This window comes from Gallus gallus, chromosome 18 (genome assembly GCF_016699485.2).
Source record: "Gallus gallus isolate bGalGal1 chromosome 18, bGalGal1.mat.broiler.GRCg7b, whole genome shotgun sequence".
Taxonomy (NCBI): domain Eukaryota; kingdom Metazoa; phylum Chordata; class Aves; order Galliformes; family Phasianidae; genus Gallus; species Gallus gallus.
Window position 1 is genome coordinate 4,747,676 of NC_052549.1, and position 11,462 is coordinate 4,759,137.

An 11,462-nucleotide genomic window follows, 5' to 3' on the forward strand; every position below is an offset into this window, starting at 1 on the left:
CCAAGACACGAGGAGGTGGCACAGCAGGACCACACTGCCAAGGGGAACGTGCTCCCCTTTTTGTCAGCATAAAAACACTTGGATGATAATTTATTTACTATTGGCAAAGATGCTGTTGTGCTCGTGGTACGGGAAGCTGGAACTGCAAGCAAGGAAGGGTTTAGTGGGCTTTTGGGAACACTTAGCTTTCCTAAGTGCCTTTGGAAATGCCACTTGAGCCCATCTGCTGCTGCCCTGAAGCCTGCTGGGACTCCTGGTAGCAGTCATCTCCTTAAGTGACTTGCAGGGCCACCTGGATCTGATCCTTTCATTAATGACACTTCTCTGTACTCAGAAAACGCCAATCTTGACTAAGAGGCACAGCAAATGCAAAGATGAGCAAATTTCCTACACAGATACAAACAAAGACTGTGTAATATCCCTCCTTCAAGTGAGTCTGACAGTGTAAATACTCTCCCCTACTTCAACAAGCAGTGAATCAAGTTATTGGGCTGTTCACTAGCTACATAGTCTTTATTTGCCTGTGAAATGCTCTGATTGTTATGCATTTCTTAATAACACCAGCGGAGTAATAAGAAACAATTACTTGTTATTAAAAGTACTCTGCAAACCCAGCTCCTTTCGAAGCACTGCACCAGAGCACGGTCTGCTCCCCGTGGGTGAACACTGAACCCTTTCACACGGTCAGGCTCAGCACAAGCCCGCTTTGTGGATGCTGCACTGCTGCTATGAAAGTGCTTATATTTGTACAGTTTATTCCCATGCCTGAGGAAAACGAGGTGTGTCATTATGAAGCCCTTCTGCTCCGAAATACCTACCTGGATGGCCGTTCCAGGGTTTGGGTTGTTTTAAACCGTGCTCCTGAGTGTAATAGCTAAAGCAGCCCAGCCTGTGCGTGGATCAGTCCTCTGCTGGCAGCCTTCATCCAAGCACTCTGAGAAAACACTGAAAACACTTGAGAAACATAAGCTTCACAATGCTGCTCACAGCCCATAGAAATGCTGCTTATCTTCTCTGATCAGCAGAATTCTTTGCATGAATTCCGGCCCTGTATCCAAGGCAATCTCATTATTTGCTATCCATGCTCAATCTGTTTGCTAATTTCTTTTTCCTTGTCATGGGGGAGGAACCTTCCTGTGCTCCACAGCGTGTCTGTGCCTGGGAGAAAGCAAGAAAGACACATAAAATGTCATCCTCCTGCAGCAGAGAGCCTGAATGGAGAGTGGGATTTGGAGCTGTGCCTTCCCATTGCACTGTGCCATTGGCCCCAGTGAGTTCCATCTGAGGGAGCAGCACACTGCTCTGCTTGGTTCACTGTGGCTGTAGCTGCCAGCATAGGGCAGAGGAGCCCCAGCAGGGAGGGAAGAGGTGGAACTGCAGTGAGATGTGAAGTTTTTTCTGGGGCAGCTTCCCAACAACAGCCTCAAAATAACCTGGTTTAATGAAGGGCATGGTCTCCAGCACACAAAGCCTGTTTGCAATCATGGTTTCAAGCTGGTAGCTGCAGACTGATGTGTGACCACTGAGTATTTCAAATTAGCTAATGAACAGCTGCCCTTTTCTTTACTTCTGGTCACAACCAGCCTGTGTCTGAATCGAACAAAAGGATCCATATGTCACAGTGCAGCTCCCTGGGCAGAGCCTGGCAACAAAGCCCCCGTTCCCAGTGCTGCAAAACATGGACTGGCAAACCCACTTTGTCTCTCAGTCAGTGGGGAAGGACACATTGGGCAGCCCTATATGACCACTCCGAGCAAACAGCCACATCCAGCATGGGCACATCCAGCAGCACACAGACACAGGTGGTTCCCAAACCCATCAGTACGTGGATGTAAGACACACCACCACAGCACTGCTCAAACATTGGAGATTTTAAACATAGGCAAGTGAACTGCCAAGAAAAAAACCACCCAGCCCACTGTGGCTGCTGCAGTGTGCCATGGGAACAACGCTGTGCATACGATCAGATTGAGCAGGACACCAGCAGCCTAAGGGTCCTTTTACATTCGGCTTGGAAAGGCTAAAAATAGCACCCCAAACCACACTCCTTTTTATTTTTGCTTTGCCATCTCCTCCCCCTGTTCTCATTCACTGGCACTTTTTACATGCAAAGCAGCATTTGGAGCAGGACCTGGTAATTAGACTCCAGCCCAGCAGCTGCAGGAGGAACAGCTGGAGGTGTTATTTTGGTGGGTTATTCATTGACTCCGCCGAAAAAAAAAAGAGCCCGGCAAACTCAGAGCAGCCCACAGCCACATGACAAGGTCCTACTGACAAAGAAAGAGAGAAAATAGAAGAGAGGGCCCTATATCCTAAAGCCGATTAGTTATAGCAATTTCTCCAAACCTAAATATAGATAAAAAATCCTCCCTCGTCTTTAGCTCTGTTGGCGGAGATCAGAAAGAACAAGGAGGAGATAGAGAAAAATGTCATCTTTTGCTTAACCCCCTCATCAGCTGCAGAGGACAACTGCTGCTGTGGTGATGCTCCCAGCACTGAAGACCACATTCCTGTGCCACAGCCCTTCCACAGGGCCTTGGCAGGGGCAGCAGTGCCACACTAACAGGGTCTGTGCCCAGTGATGCTGACCCCTTTACTCCAGCCTTAGGTTTCACCTCTGAAAAATCAATGACTGCTGTGGCAAAGCAGCACCTCTTGCTGGTGCCCAGGCTGGGAAGAGAGGACAGTCAGGTCCTGAGCATCTCCCATGGCAGCACAGAGGTGGGAGAGGCAGCAGGACCCCCTGGGACCTGGGCACGTGGACTGCAATGAACTGTGTGCCCCCACTTTGGGACACGAGCTTGCACCCGCAGCTCTAGCAGCACCAGGTGTCCCCAGGCACTTTTCCCTATCAGTTCTCACTGTGTGCCATCTGTGCTGCCGTCACACCTCCCTGCAAAGTGCCAAGTCGTGGTTGCACAAGGATAAACAGCTCTTCGGGGCAGCAGAAGGAGAGGAGGCTTCTCTGAAGGGTGTCAGAGCTGCAGGTGCCCCCTGCAGCATCCCGGGGCAGCCCGTGCTCCCTGCAGCAGTGCCTGCCTGCTCTGGGATGTGAAGCAGTGCAAACTGAGCTAGCCAAAGGATGCGCAGCTAACAGTGCAAAGTGATTAATAAACAGATGATGCATTTGCAACAGGAAGAAAGAAATGAGGGGAAAGGAAGAGGAAGGCGAGGAGCCACATTTAGAATGGCAGCATGCAGCAGTGAGCTCTACAAATCTGCTGAGGAAGGCACTTGCACAGCACATGGTTTGGTCGGATCAATGGAGCTGCAGAGCAGCTTGCTGCTGGCAGGCACACAAATCCACTTTCTAATGAAATTTACAGCAAGTGGAATTTAGGTCACTACTCGGAAGCATTCAGTTTATTCCAGGCAGCTTTTAAAATATTTAAGAAATAGCTGTCAGATTAAGCCTGATCACCTCTGTCTGGATAGTCCAGAATTTGGAGCCAGGGCAGATTTCTTAACTCTAGACCTTAGAGAACAGTTTTTAAAGCTTTCTTCAATTGCCCCCAGCCCATCATGACTGAACAGCCCAGCTCGTGATGCTCGTGCTGCACCAGCTCCTGCCCAGGGCCCAGTGCAGCAGCACAGACAGATGTTAGCAGAGGTGAACCTCAGCTAACCATTGAGAGGAAAGGGTTTGGCCCAGGGCAGTACTTGCTGACACTCTTCCTAGATGTGTACCTTAAGGGAGCGGCCAAAGCTCCTCAATGGGGATGGGGAGGGAGGAAAGGAGCAAAGCAGGCAGTGCTGTTTGCCCCAAGGAGCAGCCCTAGCTCTCCGTGTACTTCCTGTAGCTCCAAGCAAAAAGTAGAGATGTTTCCTCTTCTAGGATGCAAAGTCCAACTGCTTGTATAACGCACTGATGGGATTAACCTGTTCCTGCCCCAGCTGAGGTGGAAGCAGAACCACCTGGGCACACTGTAAGAAGGAAGGAGCTGTAATTCTAGAGCACTGGAAGCAGGATAAGGCTAAGGAACACTCAGTATTCTGACTTCCCAAGCCTGCTGCTCCCAAATAGTGTCCTTCAGCCCAGGGATGCAGGAGGGAGCCAGTCTCAGGCTCTGCAGCCTGGATTTGTGATTTAAGAGGAGAGCACTCATCCTGGCAACTGAACAACCTCCTTAAGCCCTGCCTGGAGGATGACTGGGTGTGGAACATCAGGGAAGGGGGCTGCTTCTTGCTTAGTTCAAACTGGGTCCCCAGTTCTGAAGACATCCCCAACTCCAGCAGCTGGGAAGCCTGAGGACTGCTTCAGCCAACAAAACCCACTGGGCTCACAGTCAGCTTTGGGAAAAGCCAACTGCCCATGCCAGCTCTCCAGGATTTTCCTCCTTTTCCATTTCACAGATCCCAATTACCTCCCACTAGGACCAGAACATGGTAGCTCTGGTCCAGCAGATCACACAGACTCGACCCAACACAAACATTATCAGGCCCTGTAGGAGGATGGCAGAGCTGTTGTGGCACAGTTGGTTATCGGTGTCGGCCAACACAGCGGAAGGGTATGGCTGCTGTTACAGACAGATCTCTCCAGTAGATAGGGCTTTCTTTTTTTCCTTCTTCCTTCTGTTACAGAAGAAAAAAGTAACTGTAGATAAGTTACATCCTGGTCCAAGAGTCCTGACCTGGAGTTTTACTTCTCCCCAGAGCAGCTTGCTATCTGGATGGGCTGAGAAGCCAAGCACTTCCCCGTGGATGCTGCCACGTGGCTGAACACACACGGTACCCTGCATTCAGAGCCACGAGAAGTCATGGGAAAACCTGGTTCTGTGGTTAGAAACACAAGAGGAGATTGTAATGAGTCTCTGTGCTCGGGTTCACTTTGCAGGAGAGCTGATGATCGGGCCCGATTTCCCATGCAAAAAACACAATGCACAATGGGTAGAGCTTTTTCAAGCCAAGGGATGAGGAGAGCATGACTTCACTGCTCAAACATGGAGGGACTGAGCGGTGCTGGAGGATGCAGCCTCAGCAGTGTGGCAGCTCCCATCCCCGCACTGTCAGGAGCTGCATTAGGGCACAGGGAGAAAACAATTGCATGTGTTGGCATCACTCTGGGACCTAACAGCACAGAAAAGCAGAGCGGAACCAGGCAGAGCTGCCAGGGCTGGGGGACCCAGGGGAACACTGCACCACTCACACGTGCAAGGGCTTAGAGCTGCTGCAGACTATGGAGCTGTTTCCAAGCAAAGAGCACATCCAAGCATAACTCATTGCTTCAGAGACCGATGTCAAGCTTGGGGAGGAACGTCCTGCAGTCTGCACAAACAAGTGCATGGCTCAACCCTAAGACAGGGCACGTGCTGCAGCCAGGGCTCCGCCAACACTGCGTCATGCTCAGGTGGTGGGACTGTACCTACAGACACTGAGCTACGGGGGTGGCCAAAGCACTTCGTTCACAGCTTTCTTCATGGCTGGGGAAGAAGAGTAAACAGGCTGTGCTTGGGGAGCTGGGGTGGGGCACTGCTTTGGGGCTGGTGGTGGGACCAGAGGGCTGTGCTTGGATCAGTGGAAGAGGTGCACCCAAAGGGGTGCTCAGCCCAACCTAAGCTCCTCCAGGAGGAAAGGCTGGTAAGATCCTGAAGTGAATGTCTTGGCTTGAAAAAAACATCCTGACTGCAGAGCCAACATGGCAGGGATTCAGTTCAATGCCCTCACTCATCTGCAGGCCTGCAGCCCACTCGGGGTCCCTGTGCCCCACCTGCACAGTGTGAGCTCCCTCCTTTTCTCCCAAGCACAAGAAAGCTCACAGCAGCTGGAGGGAGGCCACACAGTGCCTAACAAGTGCACTCATCCTCCCAGGGCATATGGGCCTTCAGACAGCAGGGCTACAGCACTCACTGCTCCGGACACCCATATGCCACTTCCACTGTGCAGTTTGAGAGTCACTTCAGCTGATGAGCAACTAAGACCCTTAAGCATGATTTGCAGTTTCCAGAGCCCCAAATACACAAGTGACCCACTTCTCCCAACTCCATTGTGCTTTCCTCAAATTAAGGACGTTTGCAATCTCTAATCCACTCTCCATGTTGGAGGCAGAGACCTCAGCCCCTGCAAGCTGCACAAAGAGGCTTTTTACCAGAGCAGCACTTCAGTGCAACCCATCAGTTTCAGCCCCACACTGCTTTTGTAGCAAGAATCTGTGTGAGCTGGGGGTCATTCTCAGCAGTCCATGCACATGACTGTGACACAGCAGCGCCCAGCAGGAGCTGGGAAAAAAACACTGTGACCAGCTTCTTGCTGACCTACTCTGAATTAAAACCTCCAGAGAGAGCATTACTATTTTTGCAGAAGCAAAAGGAGTTAAGGAGCTGTACGTCCACTGTGAGAAGAGCTCCGTATAAGCACCAAGCACAGGGGAAGCTCACACACAGCCTGTGTCAGCTCAGCAGCCAGCATGGTTCCAAAGCACACCAGCCTCAGGTTTGATCTGCATTGGGAATATTGCAAATTCAGTGAAAATTCCCCCTACAAAAAGAAACCCCCAAACCAGGTTCTTTGCAGTGCAAATGACAACTTACTATTTGCTGCTTGCTTAGCAAGGGTAGATATTACTGTTCAGATGAAAGGGAACTTGGAAGCAGTACCCAACACAGAGCAGAGCTGCCTCCCCCCGGACACACACACACATTGCCCAAAAGCATGACAGGATGCACGATGGCAAGGGCTGAGCATCACATGGGCTTCACAGCGAGTGCAGCTGATGGGTTACATAAAGCAGATGCAACTTGGGCTGCTGCCAACACAGAGAGCAGTTTTTCAACTGGAACATAATCCTGCCACAGTCTTACTGCCTGCACATCCGATTAAACAAAGTCTCCCAGTTTCAATGAAACACAACCCTTCTTGCAGACGTTCACACCCTCTAGTGGAGATTAGAGCTCAGCGCACTGCAAACGTGCTCTCACATTCTTCAGGATTGCTTTATTAACTGTCAGGAATGAATCACTCCTACAGATCTTGAAAGCACCACAACCCTCCAGCATGGCTGCCCTGGACACAGGCGTCAGCACAGGAAAAAGCTTTATGCGCCTCCTTGCCTAAATGCACACCTCCAGCGTGTTAAAATCCTTCCTACATTATTCACAATACCAGGGGTTAAATAAGAAAGAAAGACAATGAGCTTGAAGAACTACAATTTATTCACATTTACCATCTACTTTGGCAAAAATACCTTCTATAGCCTGAAGAGACCACACAGGTATAAACAAACAGAACTGCAGGAGCAGCACTCTCGCCATAATGCAGACAGATCTTCAGTTCAGCCACCTGAAAAGAAATGACCAGGACATTGAAGCAGAACAAGCACACTGCAGGGAAAGCTGCACACAGATGTCAGAGCTGCTCAGCGTGCAAGCCAGGGCACCAGAGCGAACAAGTGTGCCATGAGCAGCCTACAACCCAGGGCCCTCTTGCAAATGGTTATGCTGCACATTCATTGAAATGAGGAAGCACTTTGTAATTTAAAAATTGGTGGACAGGAAAACCCTCACTCAGACAAATAACTTTTTCCAGGTGCAACAAAGATCAGGTAATTTGCAATCACCCTACCTAGGGTTCCACATGCTTTGTTCTGAAGCCCAGGTGATAGAAAACACCAATTTGTAACCCAGGGAAGAGTGGCATTAGTGAAGGGAAAGGGAAATGGAAATGCTTGTTCCGGTAATAAGCTGAACAAAGGGTGTCAGCCTGCAGCAGCACAAAAGTGAAATGTTTTCTAACTGCAGCCTGACACTGTCAGACAGTTCTGCCCAGGTGAATTCAACATTAGAAGACAAAGCAGAAAGGGAGGACTGGTTGCAAATTCCAAGCACGCAGCTTTGCATCTGGTGGGCAGAGAGCACAGCTTAGCTCAGTTACCTTGGTGAATGTGCAGATCCAGCAGCCACTCCATGGTCAGCAGGAACACCTACATAAAGAGCAGCAAGCATTAAGCACAGTACTTAGTGATGCATACACTGGAAGGCCACTGTTTCTAAGCCTCAGACAAGAGCCCAGGCAGCAGCTCAGGCGCCAACCCCCCTCCCCCAAGAAACTCCACCTTCATTTAGCCACCATGTATTTGAATCCAAGCACAACTGTCACGGTTGGCTGAAGTCAGAAGGCAGCAAAATTCACCTTACAGTCCACAAAGGACCAGAAGGATGATGTTAAATTGCATCATTGCTATAGTTTTACATAAGGTACAATACTTAGGTGTGGGCTGCAAGAAAAAGAGAGTTGACAGGGGTGAGAAAAAGCAATAAGCATTCAGCCCATCAGCTGAATGCAGTACTGGGAAGCACTGTGCTTTATCTACAAGTATCTTGCAAGCTCAGAGAGCTGCAGGCAGCCTGGCACACTTTGAAGCAAGGTTATTCTGAACATGTGCCTGCCTGACACTGTTGAAACAAACACTTTGCCAAAGGTGCGTGTCATTTAAGAAGGCAGTTACTTTATCATCTCACAAATCTATACAGGCTTTGGTTTCAATCCCGCTGTGGAGGAGGACCAGAGGACCTAATGCCTGCCCCTATCTCAAAGTAGGACCCTCCCCTGGGCACAGCCAATGAGGATAGCCCCATGCATTCAAATAGCTGCTGGCGACTGCACAGATTTAACTGGAAGTGCCCCACGTCTGCAGGCACCCAGTAATGTATGCTGTTCCCTTTGCCTGCTCCTGGGCCCTGCTAAACATCTGGCATCTCTGTTCAAATCCCTTACTGAAAAATGAGCTGAGCATTAGACTTCTGTCATCTCAGTCATGTGCTGAACTTGGCCCTCCCTGCTGCTGGCTGGCTGTAGCAATAACACCTACACTTCAGCTCCTCTCATGATCCCAGGCAAGCTTCCTGTAAAAGCCCAAAAGCCTCTAGCTCATGCACAGTAAGCTGCTTGAGAGAAACCCCTCAGGACTGCTTTACTGCCACAGGAAAGCAAATTAAAATGGAGACTGCCTAAGCACTGTGCAGTGTTTTCTGAACAGAGCCCATTACCCAGTCAGGGTTTTAGCAAGAAAGCCAGCTTAAGCTGGAGACCACTGCCCCACATAGACCTTCTATGCACCAGCATCAACTGAAACAGATCATAAAAACAGCATCCCACCCCCTGCTTGTTTTAAAATCCTTTCCTATAGCATTTTGACCACACACCAGTGCCAGACACCAAAAATAAAGTGCCTTTTTAGTGGTGGTGAACTATTATGATTTTTTCTTCAGAAGCCTGGGCTGTTTGGGTGCCAGCTGCCAATCCAGGCCTGCCCCACACCTGCAAGAACACACAAGGGCCTTAGCTGGGACCTCAGCTGAACTCCTTGGTTGTAGAGAAAAGTCAACACTAAAGAAAAGCGCAGATGTAACAGGAGGGCAAAGTACATGGCTTTCAACAGAACCTTCGTTTGTTCAAGTAAAGAAACCAGCCTATTGGTATTCCCTATTACATGATATAAAGTTTGGGAACTCAGATACTACCTGTGATAAATCAAGGGGTAAAAAACTATCATCAGTGTACCTAAGTTCTACTTTCCACATCTAAAACCTGCCTGTAAAGGAAGGGCAATGTCAGTTTAATAGTATGAGACAGCTTCTAAAAGATGCAGTACACATTACAGAAATTAGTCCTGAAGCTGTAAAGAGTACTTTCCTTTGGCTGAAGACAGCAACTCGTTGTGTGCAGTATCATACATGACCATCAGAATGCTGCATGGATGCTCACACCTGTTACTGCATAGGAGGAACCCAGCAGGGGGACCTCTGGAGGTTGATCTGGGGCACGGGTAAGGCCAGCAGGCACCAGGCTGAGACACAGCCGCCAGCAGCCATCCCCAGGCCCTCAGCCTACCATGGCACCAGCAGGCATGGAGGCCTCCTGTGTGGCTGCTGCCCACCCAGAGAGAGCACATGAGTCATTGGCCTTGCCTTGGTCCCACTCACCTGATGAATGCTGGCTTCCCAAGAAGACCTAGTGATCTTCAGCCATGAGTTGGGGCTGTATTTCTTCCAGAAGCAACCACCACCCCATATCCCGTGACATGTGATGCTCAAGGAACATTCCCTATGCATTTGCACCCCTCCCCTCCCGGTCCCTACTCCCCACAGCCCCACTACTCACAGCACCCTGCTGCCTCTCAGTGCCCACTGTGCCCCTTCCAGTCTTACATACCCTGATCCCCAGCCTGCAAAATGATTCCCCAGCCCTGCTCAAGCCTTCATCTCCCTGCTTCACACCCTGCCCCTCAGCCCAAATATGAACCCCCCAGCCCTTGCACCCTCACTGTTCAGACCCCAGTATTACTCCAGACCCCCATTCCCTGACCCCTAGCCCCAATAAGACCCTCTGAACCTCTCCTGCCCTGTCTCTCAGGCCTCAATTTGACCCCTCTGGTTCTACTCCAGCCTCACCTCCACCCTTAACTCTAGCCCCCCGTATAACCATCTCAAACCCCTGTATCTTCATCTCCAGCCCAAAATATGACTGTCCGCAACCCCCCATACCCTGACCCCAGACCCCAACATGTCCCCTCTGCCTTCTACTTCCTCCCATACCCCGTGCGCTAACCCCAAGCCGCTATATGACCCCTCCTCCCCAAACCTCTGTACCCTCACTCCCAGAATGACTAACCTAGCTCCCATATTCTCACCTCCAGCCCGCAATATGACCTCCAGCTCGGCCTATGACCACCCCAGGCCCAGACCCCTGCCACGCCGCCCCTCGCGGTGCCCGCCACCGGAAGCAGAAAGGCAGGAAAACCACAGAGACGAAGAGAAAACCAGAGCGCCGCGCGGAGCCACTTCCGGCCTCCAAGAACGCTCTTAAAGGGGTAGGCGGCCAACGCCTCGTCGCTATGGCAACGCGCAGGCCCGATGCAGGCCTGAGTGAGGCCTAAGGGTGGGCCCGAGCAACACATGGGGGAGACCCAGGCAGAGGGTGTGCAGGGAGCTCCGACCTGCCCCATGGGGTGAAGGACGAGAGCTCCAAAATGGGCTACTTGCTGAGGGAAACACGAAGCATAGTTTGTGATGAGCACTGTAACACAGCTTTGGTTTCAGTCTTGTGCTTCTGAAAAGGCATTAAATCTCCTTGTGCAGAGAGCTCAGAGGCTGGAATTGCACATACATTTATATGGAGTAAATCAATATTTAGATCTAATTTCATGCTTATGGCTTGTGAGGTCCTGTTTATGGTGAGTTGTGCTTCACTTTCAGTGGCTCTGACAGCTCCAATCGGGGTTGAATGAGAGCGGCCTTCCAGCATGGCTCAAGGTTCCTCAATCATGCCGTTTACTACAGGCAGCCTGGCACCCTCACTGCATGGATGGGCTTTTCCAGCCCAGTCAAAGGGCTCTGAGCTTCAGCACCAGGACTGACCATGTTCTGATACACCTGCAGTGATGTGAAGGGGGCTGAGGGCAGGAAAAAAAGGGTGTGATTTCATTTTAATTACTCAAAAAATGCATCTTTGACTTTCAGCAGAGGCAA

The 11,462-nt window shown here is 50.4% G+C and overlaps 1 protein-coding gene and 1 non-coding gene across 2 annotated transcripts; both read right to left on the reverse strand.

Moving 5' to 3' along the window:
* Positions 1-7,130: 7,130 nt before the first annotated feature.
* LOC112530017 lies at positions 7,131-10,939 on the reverse strand. The gene is made up of 5 exons (XM_025141677.2): positions 10,931-10,939; positions 10,625-10,866; positions 9,918-9,945; positions 7,867-7,915; positions 7,131-7,275 (listed from the first exon to the last, which is right to left on the reverse strand). Exons 1-5 carry the CDS (start codon positions 10,937-10,939, stop codon positions 7,268-7,270), a joined length of 336 nt encoding a protein of 111 aa, XP_024997445.2. The 3' UTR covers positions 7,131-7,267.
* MIR6516 (microRNA 6516) lies at positions 9,630-9,739 on the reverse strand. Its single transcript, NR_105569.1, has one exon. It is a non-coding gene; the product is annotated as a microRNA 6516 (primary transcript).
* Positions 10,940-11,462: the final 523 nt, after the last annotated feature.